Source organism: Mus musculus, chromosome 8, assembly GCF_000001635.26.
Source record: "Mus musculus strain C57BL/6J chromosome 8, GRCm38.p6 C57BL/6J".
NCBI lineage: Eukaryota > Metazoa > Chordata > Mammalia > Rodentia > Muridae > Mus > Mus musculus.
In genome coordinates, this window is record NC_000074.6 from 16,137,757 (window position 1) to 16,161,416 (window position 23,660).

Below are 23,660 nucleotides of genomic sequence, written 5' to 3' on the forward strand. Positions count from 1 at the left end.
AATTTAATAAAGATCACTAACAAAAGTAATTTCAATACTCTTTTTTTTTTTTTTTGAAATTGTGTGCTGTATTTTTACAAATTTAGTTCTCATGATGGTGTGTAAACATTTGGTTTCCAGGTTCCTCAGAACTTAATTTTAGCAATTTTTGTTTTCCTAGATATTACACAATTCAATAAATATGATGTAAGATTCATTTTATTTTATTACACCTTTAATTCCCATTGAATTTACAACTCTGGTCATTTACAAATATGTGCTACTTTTAGAAACTTCACTTCTCTTTTAACTTGTTAAGAATTCGCCAGCTTTAAGAATCATTTCAGAGACAACCGGCCACCTTCCTGGTGAGAGCACAGGGGTCCGCCCGGCCTGAGAGGTTTCTGCCTCAGGCTCTGGCGGGAGCCACCTTGGCTCCGGGACTCCGCGGAGGGCAGGCTGCATGGGAGAGGGTGTAGAATACAGAGGCCAGCAGTTTCTGGGAAAGGGGAGAGCCAGAGAGCTTCTGAGGCGGCGCCATCTTCGGCTCCAAACAACCGGCCACCTTCCTGGCCAAAGCAACACAGCTTCTGGGAAAGATCCTGTTTTGGGCCTTCATCTTCAGCCAGGAGGAGGTCCAAACACCAGATAACTGTGCACCTTCCCTGAAAGAGGAGAGCTTGCCTGCAGAGACTGCTCTGACCAGTGAAACTCAGAGGAGAGAGCTAGTCTCCCATGTCTGCTGATACAGGGTAACAAAAGCAACAGAGGAACAATCTCTAAACAAAGACAACTATAACAACTAACTACAGAGATTGCCAGATGGCGAAAGGTAAACGTAAGAATCCTACTAACAGAAACCAGGACCACTCACCATCATCAGAACCCAGAACGCCCACTTCGCCCAGTCCAGGGCACCCTAACACACCTGAAAAGGTAGACCAGGATTTAAAAGCTTATCTCATGATGATGGTAGAGGACATAAAGAAGGAATTTAATAACTCACTTAAAGAAATACAGGAGAACACTGTTAAGGAGTTACAAGTCCTTAAAGAAAAACAGGAAAACACAACCAAACAGGTAGAAGTCCTTATAGAAAAACAGGAAAACACATCCAAACAGGTGATGGAAATGAACAAAACCATACTAGACCTAAAAAGGGAAGTAGACACAATAAAGAAAACACAAAGTGAGGCAACGCTGGAGATAGAAACCCTAGGAAAGAAATCTGGAACCATAGATGCCAGCATCAGCAACAGAATACAAGAGATGGAAGAGAGAATCTCAGGTGCAGAAGATTCCATAGAGAACATCGGCACAACAATCAAAGAGAATGGAAAATGCAAAAACATCCAGGAAATCCAGGACACAATGAGAAGACCAAACCTACAGATAATAGGAGTGGATGAGAATGAAGATTTTCAACTCAAAGGACCAGCAAACATCTTCAACAAAATTATTGAGGAAAACTTCCCAAATCTAAAGAAAGAGATGCCCTTGAACATACAAGAAGCCTACAGAACTCCAAATAGACTGGACCAGAAAAGAAATTCCTCCCGACACATAATAATCAGAACAGCAAATGCACTAAATAAAGATAGAATACTAAAAGCAGTAAAGGAAAAAGGTCAAGTAACATATAAAGGCAAGCCTATCAGAATTACACCAGATTTTTCACCAGAGACAATGAAAGCCAGAAGAGCCTGGACAGATGTCTTACAGACACTAAGAGAACACAAATTCCAGCCCAGGCTACTATACCCAGCCAAACTCTCAATTATCATAGATGGAGAAACCAAAGTATTCCACGACAAAACCAAATTCACACATTATCTCTCCACGAATCCAGCCCTTCAAAGGATAATAACAGAAAAAAAACCAATACAAGGACGGGAACCACGCCCTAGAAAAAACAGGAAGATAATCCCTCAACAAAACTAAAAGAAGACAGCCACAAGAACAGAATGTCAACTTTAACAACAAAAATAACAGGAAGCAACAATTACTTCTTTTTAATATCTCTTAATATCAATGGTCTCAACTCCCCAATAAAAAGACATAGACTAACAGACTGGCTACACAAACAAGACCCAACATTTTGCTGCTTACAGGAAACTCATCTCAGAGAAAAAGATAGACACTACCTCAGAATGAAAGGCTGGAAAACAATTTTCCAAGCAAATGGTATGAAGAAACAAGCTGGAGTAGCCATCCTAATATCTGATAAGATTGACTTCCAACCCAAAGTCATCAAAAAAGACAAGGAGGGGCACTTCATTCTCATCAAAGGTAAAATCCTCCAAGAGGAACTCTCAATTCTGAATATCTATGCTCCAAATACAAGGGCAGCCACATTCATTAAAGAAACTTTAGTAAAGCTCAAAGCACACATTGCACCTCACACAATAATAGTGGGAGACTTCAACACACCACTTTCACCAATGGACAGATCATGGAAACAGAAATTAAACAGGGACACAGTGAAACTAACAGAAGTGATGAAACAAATGGACCTGACAGATATCTACAGAACATTTTATCCTAAAACAAAAGGATATACCTTCTTCTCAGCACCTCATGGTACCTTCTCCAAAATTGACCACTTAATTGGTTACAAAACAAGCCTCAACATATACAAAAATATTGAAATTGTCCCATGCATCCTATCAGATCACCATGGACTAAGGCTGATCTTCAATAACAAAATAATAGAAAGCCAACATTCACGTGGAAACTGAACAACACTCTTCTCAATGATACCTTGGTCAAGGAAGGAATAAAGAAAGAAATTAAGGACTTTTTGGAGTTTAATGAAAATGAAGCCACAACATACCCAAACTTATGGGACACAATGAAAGCATTCCTAAGAGGAAAACTCATAGCTCTGAGTGCCTCCAAAAAGAAACTAGAGAGAGCACACATTAGCAGCTTGACAACACACCTAAAAGCTCTAGAAGAAAAGAAAGCAAATTCACCCAAGAGGAGTAGAAGGCAGGAAATAATCAAACTCAGGGGTGAAATCAACCAAGTGGAAACAAGAAGAACTATTCAAAGAATCAACCAATCAAGGAGCTGGTTCTTTGAGAAAATCAACAAGATAGATAAACCCTTAGCCAGACTCACTAGAGGGCACAGGGAAAGCACCCTAATTAACAAAATCAGAAATGAAAAGGGAGACATAACAACAGATCCTGAAGAAATCCAAAACACCATCAGATCCTTCTACAAAAGGCTATACTCAACAAAACTGGAAAACCTGGATGAAATGGACAAGTTTCTAGACAGATACCAGGTACCAATGCTAAATCAAGATCAGGTTAATGATCTCAACAGTCCTATATCCCCTAAAGAAACAGAAGCAGTCATTAATAGTCTCCCAGCCAAAAAAAGCCCAGGACCAGACGGGTTTAGTGCAGAGTTCTATCAGACCTTCAAAGAAGACCTAATTCCAGTTCTTCATAAACTATTCCACAAAATAGAAACGGAAGGTACTCTACCCAACTCATTCTATGAAGCCATAATTACTCTGAAACCTAAACCACAAAAAGACCCAACAAAGATAGAGAACTTCAGACCAATTTCCCTTATGAATATCGATGCAAAAATCCTCAATAAAGTTCTTGCTAACCGAATCCAAGAACACATCAAAACAATCATCCATCCTGACCAAGTAGATTTCATCCCAGGGATGCAGGGATGGTTCAATATACGGAAATCCATCAATGTAATCCAGTATATAAACAAACTCAAAGACAAAAACCACATGATCATCTCCTTAGATGCTGAGAAAGCATTTGACAAAATCCAACACCCATTCATGATAAAAGTCTTGGAAAGATCAGGAATTCAAGGCCCATACCTAAACATGATAAAGGCAATCTACAGCAAACCAATAGCCAACATCAAAGTAAATGGTGAGAAGCTGGAAGCAATCCCACTAAAATCAGGGACTAGACAAGGCTGTCCACTCTCGCCCTACCTATTCAACATTGTACTTGAAGTCCTAGCCAGAGCAATTAGACCACAAAAGGAGATCAAGGGGATACAAATTGGAAAGGAAGAAGTCAAAATATCACTTTTTGCAGATGATATGATAGTATATATAAGTGACCCTAAAAACTCCAACAGAGATCTCCTAAGCCTGATAAACAGCTTCGGTGAAGTAGCTGGATATGAAATTAACTCAAACAAGTCAATGGCCTTTCTTTACACAAAGGATAAACAGGCTGAGAAACAAATTAGGGAAACAACACCCTTCTCAATAGTCACAAATAATATAAAATACCTTGGCATGACTCTAAGGATGTGAAAGATCTGTATGATAAGAACTTCAAGTCTCTAAAGAAAGAAATTAAAGAAGATCTCAGAAGATGGAAAGATCTCCCATGCTCATGGATTGGCAGGATCAACATTGTAAAAATGGCTATCTTGTCAAAAGCAATCTACAGATTCAATGCAATCCCCATCAAAATTCCAACTCAATTCTTCAACGAATTAGAAAGGGCAATCGGCAGATTCATCTGGAATAACAAAAAACCGAGGATAGCAAAAACTCTTCTCAAGGATAAAAGAACGAATCACCATGCCGGATCTAAAACTTTACTACAGAGCAATTGTGATCAAAACTGCATGGTACTGATATAGTGACAGACAAGTAGACCAATGGAACAGAATTGAAGACCCAGAGATGAATCCACACACCTATGGTCACTTGATCTTTGACAAGGGAGCTAAAACCATCCAGTGGAAAAAAGACAGCATTTTCAACAAATGGTGCTGGCACAACTGGCGGTTATCATGTAGAAGAATGCGAATTGATCCATTTCTATCTCCTTGTACTAAGGTCAAATCTAAGTGGATTAAGGAACTCCACATAAAACCAGAGACACTGAAACTTATAGAGGAGAAAGTAGGGAAAAGCCTCAAAGATATGGGTACAGGGAAAAAATTCCTGAATAGAACAGCAATGGCTTGTGCTGTAAAATCAAGAATCAATAAATGGGACCTCATAAAATTGCAAAGCTTCTGCAAAGCAAAAGACACCGTCAATAAGACAAAAATGCCACCAACAGATTGGGAAAGGATCTTTACCTATCCCAAATCGGATAGGGGACTAATATCCAATATATATAAATAACTCAAGAAGGTGGACTCCAGAAAATCAAACAACCCCATTAAAAAATGGGGCTCAGAGCTGAACAAAGAATTCTCACCTGAGGAATACCGAATGGCAGAGAAGCACCTGAAAAAATGTTCAACATCCTTAATCATCAGGGAAATGCAAATCAAAACAACCCTGAGATTCCACTTCACTCCAGTCAGAATGGCTAAGATCAAAAACTCAGGTGACAGCAGATGCTGGCAAGGATGTGGAGAAAGGGGAACACTCCTCCATTGTTGGTGGGATTGCAAGCTTGTACAACCACTCTGGAAATCAGTCTGGTGGTTCCTCAGAAAATTGGACATAGTACTACCTGAGGATCCAGCAATACCTCTCCTGGGCAAATATCCAGAAGATGTCCCAACTGGTAAGAAGAACACATGCTCCACTATGTTCATAGCAGCCTTGTTTATAATAGCCAGAAGCTGGAAAGAACCCAGATGCCCCTCAACAGAGGAATGGATACAGGAAATGTCGTACATTTACTCAATGGAATACTACTCAGCTATTAAAAAAATGAATTTATGAAATTCCTAGGCAAATGGATGGACCTGGAGGGTATCATCCTGAGTGAAGTAACCCAATCACAAAGGAACTCACACAATATGTACTCACTGATAAGTGGATATTAGCCCAGAAACTTAGGATACCCAAGATATAAGATACAACTTGCCAAACGCATGAAATTCAAGAAGAACGAAGACCAACGTGTGGACACTTTACCCTTTCTTAGAAATGGGAACAAAACACCCATGGAAGGAGTTACAGAGACAAAATTTGGAGCTGTGACGAAAGGATGGACCATCTAGTGATTGCCATATGCAGGGATCCATCCCATAATCAGCTTCCAAATGCTGACACCATTGCATACACTAACAAGATTTTGCTGAAAGGACCCAGATATAGCTCTCTCTTGTGAGACTATGCCGGGGCCTAGCAAACACAGAAGTGGATGCTCACAGTCAGCTATTGGATGGATCACAGGGCCCCCAATGGAGGAGCTAGAGAAAGTACTCAAGGAGCTAAAGGGATCTGCAACCCTATAGGTGGATCAACAATATGAACTAACCAGTACCCCGGAGCTCTTAACTCTAGCTGCATATGTATCAAAAGATGGCCTAGTTGGCCATCACTGCAAAGAGAGGCCCATTGGACTTGCAAACTTTATATGCCCTAGTACAGGGGAACGCCAGGGCCAAAAAGGGAGTGTGGGTGGGTAGGGGATTGGGGGGGTGGGTATGGGGGACCTTTGGGATAGCATTGAAAATGTAAACGAGGAAAATACCTAATAATAAAAAAAAATTAAAAAAAAAGAATCATTTCAAAAGGCTGTTTCATCAGTTGAACAGCTTTGCTTGATTTCTTCTTGGCTTATTTTTGTCCACCCCTTTTTGTTTTGTTATCTCATTTTCTTTGGATTTATTATTTTTTCTGTCTCTTTCAGTTTTTGCAAACTAGAGAATCTTCTCATTAGTTTTTGTTTGTTTGTTTGTTTTGTTTTGTTTTTTTGTTTTTTGTTTTTTTGAGACAGGTTTTCTCTGTGTAGACCTGGCTGTCCTGGAACTCACTCTGTAGACCAGGCTGGCCTCGAACTCAGAGATCTGCCTGCCTCTGCCTCCCAAGTACTGGGATTAAAGGCATGTGCCACCATGTCCAGCGCTCATTAGTTATTAATGACAACAAAATATGGAGATTTTTTCCAAGGCAACACACTAGGTGGAAAGCTCAACTGAATATTTTGAAGTGCTTATACTAATAATATTTTAAGAATTCAGTCAAAAGTTTTATTATTACAAAAATAAGATGTATAGATTAAATGTATAACAAATGAGTTGGAAGGGGAAAAATGGATCACGAAGGTTGTTAAATCATATCTTGTCATTTTAGATTGTTAGCCAATGCAGTAACACAAGAAAGAGTAGTTGGAACTAACACTTTGTAGATAACATTGTCATATATACTGAAGAAAACTTCCAGAACTAAGAAAATACCTATACAAGGCAAATACACAATTCATTTCTTCATGAAAGCCACAAAAATAAAAACAACATAAAGTTCTGTTAATATTTTATCTTAAAATATTCTCATGGTTAGTAGAAATTCCAAAAATAGATATACAAGACCTCTATACAGAAGGCCACAAAGTATCATTGATAAAAATCATATGATATCTACACAAATAAACACACTAAGTAACATGCCCTGCCTGCCAGTGGCCAGAAATGTCAGCATTGTAACATGTGCTAGCTTGCCCTAGATTCATCTGTTGCTATACCATGGCTCTAATACAAATCACACTGATGGCCTTTTTATTTTATTTTATTTTATTTTATTTTATTTTATTTTATTTTACTTTTTTGAGCTCTCAACCTTGACTAGCCTTGAACTCAGTGTCAGATTAGAGGACTATTTTAAAGATTTACTTATTTATTTTCTATGTATATGAGTACACTGTAGCTGTACAGATGGTTGTGAGCTATCATGTGGGTGCTGGAAATTGAACTCGGGATCTGTGCTTGCTCTGTACCCACTCGCTCCAGCCCAAAGATTTATTTATTATTATATGCACGTACACTGTAGCTGTCTTCAGACACACCCGAAGAGGTCCTCAGATCTCACTATGATGGTTGTAAGCTACCATGTGGTTGCTGGGATTTGAACTCAGGACCTCTGGAAGAGCAGTTAGTTCTCTTAACCTCTGAGCCATCTCTCCAGCCCAAGAAGACTTAAAATAACCAAAAAAATATAGCAAAATATTATACTAGATAGACACATATCTCAATGGGTGGCAATAAAACACAGAAACGAAGAACTGATATGCAGATATCTCAATTATGACAAAATCCTCACATGAAATCTTGTGAAGTAAGTACTTACTGCATCATAAAGCAATTAAAATTCTTTACAAGAAAAAAATGTGGAAGCTAAATCAATCTAGAAGCAAACCCAAGACATCCAGGTATCTCAACTTGAACAGAAAGCAACCAAGAAAATACATGATACACCATACTTTAAATATGAATCTGAAAATTCTAATAGTAATTATAATGGAGTAGAGCTGAACACGATGCATAGGAATGAATAGCCTGTGATGTCAAGACAGGACAACAGGGCTAGTGCTACAAGATTAAATGGGTGTTATACATAGCCAGCCAAATGGTGTACTTATGGTATAGAATAGTGCATGAAAAATTAACAAGAAATATGAGAAACAGACCAAAGATGGCATGTGTCAACTACAAAGATGGTATTAGAGAGTCGTGAGTAGTCATGAGGGAACCACAAGGCAATCTAAAATAGATGAGCCTGGCTAACACAGAAAGAGACCCAGCGACAAGTGGATGGAGAAGAGATCCTCAATTCTTTTCAATGCTGCTGTGGAGGAGATGAAGTGTTGACTTTAGATGGAGCCAGTGTCTTGCATGGCCGAGGATGTGACTTACTGTGTCCCAGTGGCTCTACATCCTCTCTAAAATCATGAATCTACACTTAAAATTGACTCATAGCCACCTATCCAACACAGGATAACCTGCAATGACAACTGATTGAGACCATCTGTGCATCCACCAGGGCTCTGAACAGACATCACTAGGGTTGATGGTGGCTTCACACCACAGGTTCAAATGCACAGTCATGGGAGCAAGAGAAGAGGAAACCAAGCCTGACACCAAGCAAACCACCATGCAATCCCATTCTGAGTCATGTGCCCATCAAGAGAATCTCATCAAAAGCCAGAAAAAGGACTCAGACATAAGGAGATGGCAGCAATTTTTGTAGGGAGAACTTTCAAGAGGAAGAAACTCACTAAACAAGTCCATCTTTAAATTCCCCCAGAGTCCAGCTGTGAGAGCTCTACAAAGGCTAAGATGCTTGGACCTGGCAGTGTTCAACCAGAGAAGGTGGTTCCACTGTCAAACCTCTGATCACACGTGCTTCTGCACAGAAGTTTGGCCATGGCTATGAAAATCTAAATATTCACACAGAGCAATCCCAGCTACACATCTATCATGGAAAGGATGACAGGTGACACTCCGGGAGGACCTTATCTAGATTGTATTTCTTACAACACAGAATAAATGGAACGACTCAAATATTACCAACAAATGACATTTAAATCAATTCAAATACATTCAGACAATGAAATTATTTTCAGCAATTTCAGAGAACAGGGTATGCCAGTAAAAACAGAAATCTGATCATGATTTTTAACAAAAAAACCCTTCAGGAGAACAAAAACCATACAGTTCCATAAATAAGTAGATATTATGCAAATCAAACTTAAGTATATGCATTTTCACAGAAAAATATATTTCCAAACTGTTTCCTAAATCTTGTTTCTAAGATTTTAGTAAATGTCTTTTAAATTTTCTTTTTTTAAAAATAATATTCTATTATTTTAAGTTAAAGTCAGTCAAATTAGAAGGTATGCATCATTTGACAAACAGGCAAATGCTCCACAGAAGGATTTGTATTAAGGAATTTGGGAGTGCTCACACTGTTTAATTCAGTAAATCATTTCCTGGGATTTGTTCTAAGGAATTAATCATAAACATGGACAAAGATTTTCTTGTAAGATTGCTTGCCAAATCATTGTGGGTAAGCTAGCAAGGCAAACATCTGACAAGAGAAAAGATGTTTAATTATGTATGTTCATAATACATACTACCCAATGCAGTCCACTCTGTTTTGTGAGTTAGAAACCCCCAAGTTTAATCAAATTAAAATGAATATCTTTAAATTGGTTCTGTGATGTACATGCACATGCTGTTTTTGGTCTGTACAGCCATCCCAGTTGTTAGCACAGCATCTACTTTGCACTAGGAGTAGTGGATACTCCAGAGACCAGTGAGGCAGTGAGCAGTCATGAAGGTTACATATAAGCAGTGTGTATAAGGTAGACTGAAGTACTGATGGGTCTCCTTCGGCCTGATCACCCACAGATGCCGAGGAGCAAGCACAAAGAGGTTGATGTGAGGTATTTGTCAATGTGGAATGGTGATATCTGGCAAAGAGAAAATATAAGCTTCTGAAGAAGCTATACTACAATATCTGGGCCCTAATTTTATAGGTATGCAAAATTAATTTTTAATGAAGAAAATGTAATACTCTGCTCAGAGTTTAACATGAACGCTGCCCAATGATGAGGTCAGACAACAGACCCTTGGAACTTTACAGAGTCAAACAAGAAGTTGTAGCAGGGTTCAGCAGGACCATCCAGGAGGTGTTGGTTACTGAAGGGACAGAGAAGTCCATCCAACAGAAGACCATTTAGGCAGGACCAATCAGGGAGGAGGAAAGGAAGTGCGGGTGGTGGAGCTTATAAAACATTCAACCCAGAGCTCCTGGGTGAACCCTAACAAGAGCCCCTCCCTTGCCCTTGAGGACTCTTTTTCCTCCCTGTGGCTGATGCTTCTCCATCCCTGCTTGAGATCTCTGTCAAGCTCATACTCTGACTGACCCTGTGATCTCCAACTCTTCCTCTTTCTCAGCAATCCTTTTCTCTTCAATTGTCACTCCACTTTCCTTTCATGTTCTCACTCTCTTGCTGGGTCGTTTTTTCCATGATTTACAGTTCTTTTGTCTGTCCCATTGAGTAGACATGATGGTTCCCTGACAAACCTCACTCAAGAGCCCTGCAACAAAAGGTAGATTGAAATGTTCTGGGCTCATCTGCTGCCTACCACTAAGACACTCCAATGCAGACAAACAGAGAGAGACCAAAGTCATAAATAAACCATTTTTTTCTCTTTAAACATCTACATTAGGCATAGTATTGATGATGTTGATAAACTTATGACTGTAATGTTAATAGTGTGTAAGCTTGTCAAGGATTCCCTTCAACTGGACCACCCAGTACAATTATCCATGGACAATCGGGAATAGCAAAACAATCAAAGAGCTCTCTCTGTACTTACACAGAAAGGCAGTCAAGTCAAAGACACAGTGTACAATCAGGTATTACAGAGTATAGCCCTTGGTACCCTTTACTGGTATCCATATCTCGCCATCATTGTTGTATAAATCACAGTCATGCTCTCAACGCTGAAGTGCATGCAGCATCTCAGAGAAACATTAGTCCACAACTCTTAATAGGACCAAATTCGCTACAGTTCTTTGTTATTAGACTTTTAATTAAATTCAGATCAGGTAATTACAGCATAATGTTAAAGTTATAAACTAAAGTCTCTGGATAGCTCTCCAGTGGGATGAATAAGAATCACTGGGGGGTAGGAAAGTATGGAGGGAGGGTCAGCCAACCTATAATATGTACTATAATCTATAGTGCAAGTGCACTATACCTGGTATAACACGGTCCCATGTATAGGTACATATGCATCATGAAAAATGTTAGTTACAATCTTTTCCAGTATATTAATATGTTCTCTCACCTTTCTTGACAAAACAGCATTCAAGAATGGTTTGGGCCTCCAGTGATTCAAAAGAGACCCAGCTACAACTATCTCAGCAAATGCAACTACCCTCATATCATTTCCACATGCAACTGCTCATTAATATTTAGGCCATGGAAACCATCTCTATTTTCATAGCATGAATGGACAGCAATGCTTATCCCTGTTGTAAGACAAACTGCACTGTGTTTACTGGTAATTTTCAGGTAGAAAAATGTAGGTTATATTGACTATGTCTCCAGTGAAATTATTAAGGCTTGTTAAACTCCCAGTAAATATTAAAACCAAGACCAGCTTCTGTTCTGTGAGTGAAATTAAAAAAAAAAAAACACAATATGTACTTTAGTTGTTTTCCAAGCCACCATTTTCTAAAGTCAAGCTTGTTTTCTGAAATGAGTTACTTCATCAAAGTTACGGGTAGGTGAGTTGAATATCAATTGAGTAAATTATTTACAAATGCTTATGCCTCTCTCTTTGCTTATTTATTGTTTAATTTCTTTGAATTGAAAAGTTGTGATGACAGGAGAAAATTTCCTAAACAGAACACCAATGGCTCTGGCACTAAGGTCAAGTATTAATAAATGGGACCTCATGAAACTGAAAACCTTTTGTAAGGCAAATAACACTGTCAATAGGACAAAATGGCAGCCTACAATTGGGGAAAGATTTTTCTCTAGCCCTAAATCTGACAGAGATCTAATGTCCAAAATATTAGACTCTAAAAATCAAATAACACAATCAATAAGATAGAGTACAGAACTAACAGAGAATTCTCAATAGAGTAATCTCAAATGGCCGAGAAGCACTTAAAGAAATGTTCAACATCCTTAGTCATAAGGGAAATACAAATCAAAATGACCCCGAGATTCCACCTTATACCAAAATGGCTAAGGTAAAAATCTCAAGTGACAGCACATACTGGTGAGAATGTGGATAAAGAACACTACTCCATTGCTGGTGGGATTGGAAACAAGAAAAACCACTCTCTGGAATCAATCCAACGGTTTCTCAGAAAATTGGAAATAGTTCTACCTGAAGACCCAGCTATCCTGCTCCTGGGCATATACTCCAAAGATGTTCCACCATACCCCAAGGACATGTGCTCCATTATCTATAGAACAACTTTATTTGCAATAGCCAGAAACTGGAAGCAACCCAGATATGCCTCAACTGAAGAATAGATATAGAAAATGTGATACATTTACACAATGGAATGCTACTCAGCTATTAAAAACAAGGACATCACGAATTTTGCAGACAAATGAATGGAACTAAAAAATATCATCCTGAGTGAGGTAACCCAGACCCCAAAGGACAGGACATGCAAAGTAATATACTCACTGATAAGTGGATATTGTCAAAAAGTTCAGAATACCCATGATACGCCCCATAGACTGTAAGAAGTTAAACAAGAAGTAAGGCCCAAGTGAGGATGCTTGAATGCCACTTGGAAGGGGGAACAAAATAATCATGGGGGGGCAAATATAGGGAGCGATCTGGGTGGGATAGGTGAGGGTGAGGGGAATAGGGTGGCAGGACCCATCACAGGGAGAGACAGGAGAGGGGCTCAGAGGGTGAGGAGAAATGAATGGAAATATACAACTGCTGGGATTGAAGGTGGGGATGGGGGGGGTGATTCTCTAGGAAGTCCCAGAGAGGAGGGAGGTCCCCAGGAGTCAATGCAAGTAACCTTAGTTGAAATGCCCAGCAGTGGGGATTTGGAACCTGAAGAGACCACCTCCAGTAGCCAGACAGGACCCCCAGGAGAGGGATGGGGACACCAACTCACCTACAAAACTTTTGACCCAAAATTGATTCTGTCTAAAAGAAATTCAGGGACAAAGATGGAGCAGAAACTAAAGGAATGGCTGACCAGTCACCATCCCATTTTGAGACCCATCCCTTGTGCAGACACCAAATTCTTACACTTAATATTAATGATGCTATGTTGTGCTTGAAGATAGGAGCCTCACATTGCAGCCCTCTGAGAAGCTCTACCCAGCAGTTGACTGAGAAAGAAGCAGATACCCACAAACGACCTCTATGGAAGACATGGGGGAAGAATTGAAAGCCCTTAAGGAGATGGCATACCCACAAGAAGACAAAAGTGTCAACTAATCTGAACTTCTAAGAACTCCCAGAGACTGAGCCACCAACCAAAGAGCATACACTGGCTGGTTCGAAGTCCAGGGGCACATATGTAGTAGACAGCTGCCTTGTCTGGCCTCAGTGGGAGAGGATATGCCTAGCCCTACAGAGACTTGATACACCAGGGTAGGGGGGATACCCGGAAGTGGGGTTGCCTTCTCAGAGGCGAAAGGATGAGGGGAACAGGGAGGGAGCAGCATTTTGGGTTGTGAATACATACATACATACATACATACATACATACATACATAAATATATAAATCTTTAAAAGTTGTGTTAGTACATTTGAAAATGCTGACTTTCAGGGGGAGGTTTGGACTGAGAATGTTCTAGAATGGTATAGATGTGTATATGACTGCCTCTAGGCTGATGACTAGAAAACCATGGGCTGAGGGGATGCTCCAGTCAGTGATGTGTTTCCATGCCAGCCTGAGGATCTGGGCTTGATCCTTAGAGTCCACACTAAAAACTCTGGGGATGGTGGCATACCCTTTTCCTCCCTGCACTAGAGAGGCAGAGATAAGCAGTTTCTTGGGGTTCTCTAGCCAGCTAGTCTAGCACAATTGGTGAGTTCTGGGCAGCGAGGAACACTGATTTAGGAAAACCAAACCAAAAGAAAGAAAAACAATATCAACAAAAACCAACCAGCCAACCAACCAACCACCACCACCACCACCACCACCACCACCACAACCAAGATAGAAAAGGTGACAAATAACCTCTGGGAATAACACTCAAGCTTTATGTTGGACCTGTATGCATACCTGTACCCTTTCCATCACGTGTACACATAATAAAATAAAATAAAATAAAATTTCTATGCTTATTAATTTTACATAACACCATTCTTTGCTGACTCCCCCTCTCTTTTCTTATCAATACTTAATGGAGGCTTACATTCAGTTGCAGGTTTGACCCAATGGCTGCTCTCCTTCAGGGGAGGTATGGCCCTTTTCCATCCAGGAAAACAAACCAGAGGGGAATTCCAAGAAGCATAAACATTGAAGTCCTCCAAATAAACAGAAAACTCTATTTTTACAGAGTCATCCATAATGGTGGATGTTTTCTACTCCTTAGGGTCAGAGGAGTGAGTTCTGCATCACTGCAGGCAGGTGTACTCAAAGATTCCATCTTTACTTACAAGTTGCTCAGTGAACAAGGGACTTTATTGATTCTCATGCTCAAATTCACCTTGGTACTCTCCATATACATCAGCCATTTATCTTGATTAAGCATATATTAAAATTTAAACGAGCTATAATGTAGTTATGTATGCTCTTATTAGCATGTAGCAAGGGGCAAATTTATAGGCTTCATGATAACATTTTCCTATGTCTTCAGAAGGTGCCTTGACCTGTGGTCCCCATCACCAACAAGTATCCATCCTCCTCATTGTGCAGTTCCCCTTCCCACTCCTGTCTCCTCCCTCCCTCTCTCTCTCTCTCTCTCTCTCTCTCTCTCTCTCTCTCTCTCTCTCTCTGTGTGTGTGTGTATTTGTGTCCCCTTCTCCTCTATCTCCCTCTCCCTCTCTTTATTCTTTTTCTCCCTTCTTTCCCTCTGCTCAGTTTTAAGTCCTCTTTCTTGCTCCTCTTACGTGATGAGGTTCTAATGTGAGGTCAGTGGATCCCTACATAGAACTATGGTCAAGAACTTAACAACACAATTGCCTTTTGCGTGATGTGCTAAGCTTGGGCAGATGATCCATCAGAACTTTAACAATAGTGCTATTTGTGGGCTTATGAACTTATGTCTTTGTCAGGATTTTACTGCTGTGAACAGACACAATGACCAAGGCAACTCTTGTAAAGAACATTTAATTGGGGCTGGCTTACAGGCTCAGAGGTTTAGTCCATCATCAAGGTGGGAGCAGGGCAACATCTAGGCAGGCATGGTGCAGCAGAGCTGAGAGTTCTGCATCTTCAACTGAAGGCTGCTAGTAGAAGACTGACTTCCAGATAGCTAGGGTGAGGGTCTTAAGCCCACGCCCATAGTATCACACCACTCCAACAAGGCCACACCTCCTAATAGTGCTACTCCCTAGGTCAAGCATATACAAACCCTCACATTCTACCCCTTGTCTCCATAGGCTTGTTTGTTTGAGTCTATGGGGGCCATACCTAAACATAGCATAATGCAAAATATATTTGGTTCAACTTCAAAGGTCTCCATAGTCTATAGCAGTCTCACCAATATTAAGTCTAAAATCCAGCCAGGCATGGTGGTATGCGCCTTTAATCCCAGCACTTAGGAGGCAGAGGCAGACGGATTTCTGAGTTTGAGGCCAGCCTGGTCTACAAAGTGAGTTCCAGGACAGCCAGGGCTATACAGAGAAACCCTGTCTCGAAAAACAAAACAAAACAAAACAAAACAAAACAAAACAAAACAAAACAAGTCTAAAATTCAAAGTCTCTTATGAGATTTATCCAATCACTTAACTGTAATCCCCAAAGCAAGACAGGAAACCAACTGTCCAATCTCCAAATTCTGCATCTCCATGTCTGATGTCAAAGTGGTCTTCAGGTCTCCAACTTTTTTGCATCTTTGTTAAATGCAACAAATTTCTTTCTCCTTGGCTAGTTCCACTCCCTGTTATCAGCTTTTCTCAGGAGACAGCCCATGGCTCTGGCATCTTGTACATCTTGGGGTCTCCAAGGCAACTTCAATGTTTTAGCTTCTCATCTCAATGTCTCTGATCCACACATGATCTTCTGGGCTTCTCCTAAGGGCTTGTGTCACTTCTCTAGCTCTGCTCCCTGTAGCACTCTAACTTCAGGTTGATCCACTCTACTGCTGCTGCTGTTCTTGGTGATCATCCCATAGTACTGGCATCTCCAATATACTGGGTTCTTCCACTGCAGCTAGGCTTCATCAATAGCCTCTCATAGGCTCTGCTCATGGTGCCAAGTCTCAGGTCCTTTGCATGACCCCTTCACTCCTGGGCCATCAACTGCAGCTGACGCTGCACTTTCACCAATCACCTTCCATGACTTCTCACAATGCCAAGTGGCAGATATTTTTCATGACACCTTCATACCTTCAAAACCAGTACAACCTAGGTGACTCTTACTCATCACTAAGTTCACCTGCTGCAAGAGGTACAGCCTTAACTCTGGAACACAGCTTCTTTGTGTTCTCAGAAAACACTTCCCAGAAATTTTCACCTCAGTGATGCTGGTCTCTTTTTAATTACCACTAATTTCTTAGCTCCAGCTAACTAGCATCAATTGTCCCAGTAGTTTCTTCTATTCTGGTCTCTAAAGCCAGAGCAACATGGCCAGCACTCCGAGTTCTGCTGCTTGCTAGGGCTGGAACATGTTCCCCACCTCCCCACCCCCCTTGGTCTATTACATTGTCACTAGCCTTCTGTTTTCCAACTCCTTCACTGCATCAGCTTGGCTGGCCTGGAACTTGCTCTATAGACTGACTTTGAACTCAGATCTGCATGCCTTCTCCTAAACACAGGGATTAGACGTTTGGTCTACCAAGTCTGAATTTAAGTTTTTCTTCACCTAGCACTCACTCTGTTCTAGGCTGGCCTTGACCTCAGAGATCTGCTTATCTTTGACTCTTGGGATTACAGGCTAGTACTATCTTGCTTGGACCTAAATTTATCTGGGTGGGATCTTGCCCTAAGGTCACTACTCCCTTAATTCAATGTAATATCCTTGAACACAGGATTCAGCTCCATTTTACTTCTGGGTACCTTTTTAATACTCCAACCATATATTTTGTATTTTTCCTTTCACAGCTTGCTCCTTCTCATTAAAATGCTCTTCATAAGAGCCAGTGCCTGGTAAATACAGAAGTGGATGCTTAGTCAGCTATTGGATGGAACACAGGGCCCTTAATGGAGGAGCTAGAGAAAGTACCCAAGGAGCTGAAGCAGTCTGCAACCCTATAGGAGGAACAACAATATGAACTAACCAGTACTCACCAGAGCTCCTGTCTCTAGCTGCATATGTAGGAGAAGATGGCCTAGTCGGCCATCATTGGAAAGAGAGGCCCCTTGGTCTTGCAAACTTTATATGCCCCAGTGCAGGGGAACACCAGGGCCAAGAAGCAGGAGTGGGTGGGTTGGGGAGCAGGGTGGGTGGAGGGTATAGAGGACTTTCGGGATAGCATTTGAAATGTAAATGAAGAAAATATCTAATAAAACATTGTTTAAAAAAAGAGTGAACTTTAGTAACCACACAACACATTTTACACCAGGCTATTTTGAGACTTCCTTTTTCAAAGCAATTAACCTAAATCTCTTCACCTTAGCCTCAGGCAGACACTTAGGACAATGCCAAAAAGCAGCCACATTCACCAAAATACGAGAAAAACAGTCTGTAGGCCATGTACTGAAATTTTTATCCACTGAAACCTCTTGGGCCAGATTAGCACAGTTCAAAGCACTCACAGCAACAATTACTTCCATATTCCTTCTAGAATAGCCCATTAAGCCCCACTTAAAGCATTCCAGTGCTTTCCAAATCCAAAGTCGCAAAATCCACATTCTTCTAAACAAAAACATTGGTCAGACCTATCAGAGTAATACCCCAGTGCCTGGTATCAACTTCTGTCTTAGGGTTTTACTGCTGTGAACAGATGCCATGACCAAGGCAACTCTTATAAAGAACAACATTTAATTGGAGCTGGCTTAAATTAAAGGTTCAAAGGTTCAGTCCTTCACCATCAAGGTGAGAACAGGGCAGCTTCTGGGCAGGCATGATGCAGGCAGAGCTGAGAGTCTACATCTTCATCTGAAGTCCTCTAGTGGAAAACTGACTTCCAGGTCGCTAGGTTGAGGGTCTTAAGCCCATGCCCACAGTTACACACTTAATCCAACAAGGCAACATCTAATAGTATCACTCCCTTAGCCAAGCATCCATCCCAACTTATTATTACAAATTTACAAACCATTCCAACTTATTTTTGCAATAGAAAGCTTGGGTTAAACATTTCTGTTTTCTTCAGTTTTTCACAATCCCATTTTACCAGTCTAAATCTAAGTTGGCATTTTTTGTTCTCTCTTCTCCCAGGACCACAGGGCAATTTCTGTTTTGTTTGTTTGATTTTTCTTGTTTGTTGTTTTTGTTTTGTTTTGTTTTATCCTTCAATTTTCTTTTATTAACAGGGGTAGGAACTGAATTAATGTCTTCACACCTGCAACCCTGGCTGGTTTCTGAGGCCTGCTTTGGCACATGGCTCACCAGCTAACAAGAAGTAAGCAGAAGATATAATTTGTTCTTTCTTATTGCTAAGACTACTCTACCATAACTCATTCTACAGGAAGCAAACCCAGGGAGGGTCTCTGGCCTTCTCAGACCACCTAGCTGATGCTCAATGCTGGAGAATGGCTCTTGAAGTTCAGCTCAGTAAAGCTCAAGCACATTTTTAAAACCACACAGACAACCCACAGAATTAGTACTCAGTGTTGAAGGTACTGTGTTACACAGCAAAGCTCACTGTCAGACCCAGGTTCTTCCCCTTATTGTACACAGCAATGTTTTCTTCTTAAGCTCACAGGTTTTAATCATAGAGTACATGGCCTACCGGTTCTCTTGCAAGGACACTGAACAGACAGACCTCCCACTGTCAAAGGATTGATACCACATAGCAAGTACCTGATGGTCTTTCCAGGATCGGCCTCTATGGTCCAAGTGCAGTGAAGGTTGTTGTCATATGGGGCGGGGTAGCCAGGAGACAGTATGCGCCCCGATGTGGCTGCATGGACAAGACCACCACATTCAGCTGCAAAAGAGAAGAGAAGGGGAAGTCTACTCAGGTGTCTGCCTGCCCGAGCTTCTGTTTAGTTTTACAAGCAAAGCCTAGCATGCCTGTATTAATTAATAGGCAAGGAGTCAATGCCCTGCCCATCACTTCTCTTTTCCTTCTTCCCATTCTAAACTGAACCAGGTACCCTGAATCTCCAGAGCTATTGCAGCTGAGCACAGTCATTAGCACTCTCTTGCCCTAGTTCTAGTGACAACCATACACACAGCCAACACTCCAAAGTATAGGCCATCTATCTGTTATCCCTGGAATATCCACACATTTGCACACACATCTTGGGATCTGGTGTAGAATACTATCCTCCCAGCCACAATGCTGCCAATTTCAGGAAATTGGCCAGAACTACTCACAAAAGATTATCATCTTTGATTTTTTTTGACTGTTGCCTCACAGGAGGTGGAACTGGGAGGGTGATGACCCTCACCTGAGTATCCACCCCTTCCCACAACCATTTGTATACAATTCTGACCCAGTTCCTAATGGCCTTGTGGTCTCAGGGAAGGGATAGAGTAGGCAGGTGGGGAAGAACAGGGTGTGGGGACCTCCATCTAGAGGCAGTGAGGGAGTTAGCATACATTCTTCATCACACCTTCCACTGTGACTGCTTTAAGGCCACCCATGCTACTCCTCACACAATATTTTATGTAGTAAGCCTAATAAACTCCTTGATTCCAAGAGCAAATTGTGATGGAACTGAATGAACCTCAGTTCGAGTCCTTGGCAAGATGGGTAGATTTTGCTATGTCTACCTTGGGATGTCATCTGCATATATACAAACATAGTGAGATCCCTGCCCTTGCCCAGGAACTTGTACCAGGCCACATATAGCTTGAACTCTTTGGACTGATTCTTGATAAGAGTCTGACCCAGCGTTACCAACTCACCCACACAGGAAGGCATAGGTTTGTCCCACACCCTGCGGTCCCCACTCAAGCAGGTCAGGGTACTGCTGCCATGCATTGCGTAGCCCGGGTTGCAGCTGTAGAGAACTACAGTGTCTGTGAAGTGGCCATCATCACGGATCCTGTAGCCATAGTTAGGGATGCCTGGATCCTCACATTTCACTAGGTCAAAACCTAGAGGGAGAAAGAGACAGGTGAATCAACTCAAGATAGAATGCACATCAGCCTTTAAAAGAGAGACCTTCAAGTGTTGGAAGAACAGGACACAAGTATACTTCCAAAGTGGGGAGAAGAACTTTGGGTCTTGGTAAGATCTAAGAGCAAATGGCATTGTTCTAAAGAGTATGGCTGCTATCCTCACCCCTCTACTCTCTATTTTCTGCCTCATAAAGGTTCTGTTTTTCCACCATCCCATCAACACCTCTGGTCAGCTTGCTGCTCTCTCCAGCTCAGAGTTCCTAACAGCCATAAGCTCATAGCCTCCACATGTAGCTCCTGCTCAACTCAGGCATCCTCATCCCGAGGGAGGATAGTGAATGACTGTCATGAGAGCATTGTGCAGGAAACTCACAGCAGTCTCAATCACGGCACCCATCTCCTGAAAATTTCCCTACTTCCAAGATCTCAAACACTATATGAATTAAAAAGGTGTTGTTACGACTTGGGAAATAACTCAGTCGGTTGGTTAAGTGCCTGCCTTGGAAGAACAAGACTTGAGTCTGGATCCTCAGAAGCTACCTAACCTGCCTGCTACAGTGGGAGACAAAAATGGTAGGATCCATGAAGCATGTGAGCCAGTCACTGAGCTCCAGGCTCAGTGATAGACCTTGTCTCCAAAAGTAAGATGGAGAGCAATTGAGGAAGACACCCATTATCCACCTCCCACCTTCACACACATATAAAATACAGGCAGAAGCTACCAAATCTGTCCTGCTTATACAAACCGGGTCTCAGGAGCTCCAACCTGCCATGGTCCTGTAGCCTGGTCTAGAGCCACCTGAGGACCTCAGCAGCTCAGACTCCAGAAGGAATCACAGAGACATCTTACCATGATCCCTTGAATGGGTGGATGAGCAAAATGGAGATTTAGTTACTGTGGTTCTGAGCTGTACATCATTTTCACAGGAGGTAGTATTTTAGAGCTACCTATGGAGACAGCCGTACACTAACACATTTCTCTGCAGCTCATGATGCAAATTCAATGATTATAAAAAGCAGAGCTAGAAAGTTTGTGGAGCCGTGTGGTCTGTTTGCTTCCATTCCTGGGTAACCTTTCTTTGCTAAATTAGATTAAATTTGAAAATGGATGTGTGACTTTCCACACTGTTTGCCTGTCAAGCTTGCAAGCCTTTCAGGAGAATTGCTCTTTACATTTGCAATCTGGTTTTACTCTAGGGAGCTTTAAATAAGCGAGACTAAGTCTTGCTCCTTTGTAGATGGGATGGAAAAGAAAGTAAAGGCTGTTGGTCCTTTCCTGCACAGCACCACAGCTTGGTTTTGCAAAGCTCCCTGCTCTACAGTATCAGACCTCACTGGCCACAGAGTCACTCTCGTCACAGTAACTTTCCTCTATTTTTAAATGCTAACCATGTAAGGAAACAGGAACGCAAGAGTAGAAGCGCCTGTCATGTTAGTGCAAAGAAGAACAGTTTGAATTGCCACAATTCTATGTGGGAATAAGGAAAGAGCCTCAGTTGTGGGCCGTGCTGGAGCTTTGCTAATTATCCCATCTCAGTAAAATACTGGCGCCTTGTGCAGCCTGTGAGCAAGTCCTCCTGAGCCCTGGCACTGCACCAGGCCTAAGCGATGGTATAAGCCTGGATCATTCTGATGCAATTGCATTTGACTTTGGAATTTGTAAGGGATGTCATCTGAACTGGACTTCAGGATGCCATCCTGCCCAGGCCTTGGGGCAACAGGGGACAGAATGATCAGCTAGGTTGCAGAAACCTCACACCTCCAGGGAGATTCCGTTGGTGAGAGCAAACGATGTGCCCAAATGTTCCATCTTCTTAAACTGAGTAGGCTTAGTATCATCCCAGGGGGACATACACTTGGGAATCCATTAAACAGAAAAAGTCTAGGCAGAAAATCATAAACACTGTGAAGACAATATTGAGCCTTATTGTCAGTGCTATTGTATTAGGGCACAGAACCAACTAAAACATCCAGTTAGTGTGACACTTTGCACACAATAGTCCACCCAGGTCTTGTCATTGAGGGACCCAACTACAGACAATCCAGAGACTTTCTCCATGGCCACGGTCTACAGAGTATCTAAAGTTCACCCACCATCATTGTACTGGCTAGTTTTGTGTCAACTTGACACAGCTGGAGTTACCACAGAGAAAGGAGCTTCAGTTGAGGAAATGCCTCCATGAGATCCAGCTGTAAGGCATTTTCTCAATTAGTGATCAAGGGGGAAAGGCCCCTTGTGGGTGGGACCATCTCTGGGCTGGTAATCTTGGTTCGATAAGAGAGCAGGCTGAGCAAGCCAGGGTAAGCAAGCCAGTAAAGATCATCTCTCCATGGCCTCTGCATCAGCTCCTGCTTCCTGACCTGCTTGAGTTCCAGTCCTGACTTCCTTTGGTGATGAACAGCAGTATGGAAATGTAAGCTGAATAAACCCTTTCCTCCCCAACTGTTTCTTGGTCATGATGTTTGTGCAGGAATAGAAACCCTGAGTAAGAAAATCATCGAAAAGTTCATCTGCTGAGAGCAGCTAGAATCCAGATATTCTAAGTTCATAAAAATGCCACATGTACATCCATATTCAGAATGTGTACAGGTCAAAAATGCTCAGTTGGATTTCTATAATAGCATGTTGGTAAGATTAAGTGAACTACGTGTTTGATCAGGTCTTTAAACTGTACACATGCTTGGAATCTTTGAAAATTGCCAGTTTGGTGCAATGGTCTCAATCACAGTTAGAGTAGGGTAAGGTTTCCATTCCACTAATGCATGTCAAGTAATTGTGCGTGTGCACATACATACATACATACACACACACACACACACACACACACACACACACACACTTTAGGTGAGATGATAATGTACACACAAAATTGGTCACAGTGGCCATCCAGTTCCACAATAAATCATGTCTTCCATTACTGTGGATGTGTGCTTGCATTTATGGAACAAGGGCAGCAATGCTCTTGGGAGTTCAGTGAACAGTTTCAGTACTGCATAGTCACCACTGCCCAGATGGTCTATATATGTAAGTGTCTATGATGTTACTCAGAACATGTATCCTTTAGGCTGAGCAAATATGTTCTT

General features: G+C 41.5%; 1 protein-coding gene across 6 annotated transcripts in view; it reads right to left on the reverse strand.

The window, feature by feature from the left end:
- Csmd1 (CUB and Sushi multiple domains 1) overlaps positions 1-23,660 on the reverse strand; it is a 1,642,848-nt gene that overhangs the window by 245,219 nt on the left and 1,373,969 nt on the right. For all 6 annotated transcript variants that reach the window (XM_006508931.4, XM_006508930.4, XM_030243874.1 and 3 more), the window contains 2 exons: positions 20,361-20,552; positions 19,308-19,434 (listed from right to left, as the gene is read on the reverse strand). In XM_006508931.4, the coding sequence (XP_006508994.1) occupies positions 19,308-19,434; positions 20,361-20,552 (319 nt within the window). The remainder of the gene's footprint in view (positions 1-19,307; positions 19,435-20,360; positions 20,553-23,660) is intronic.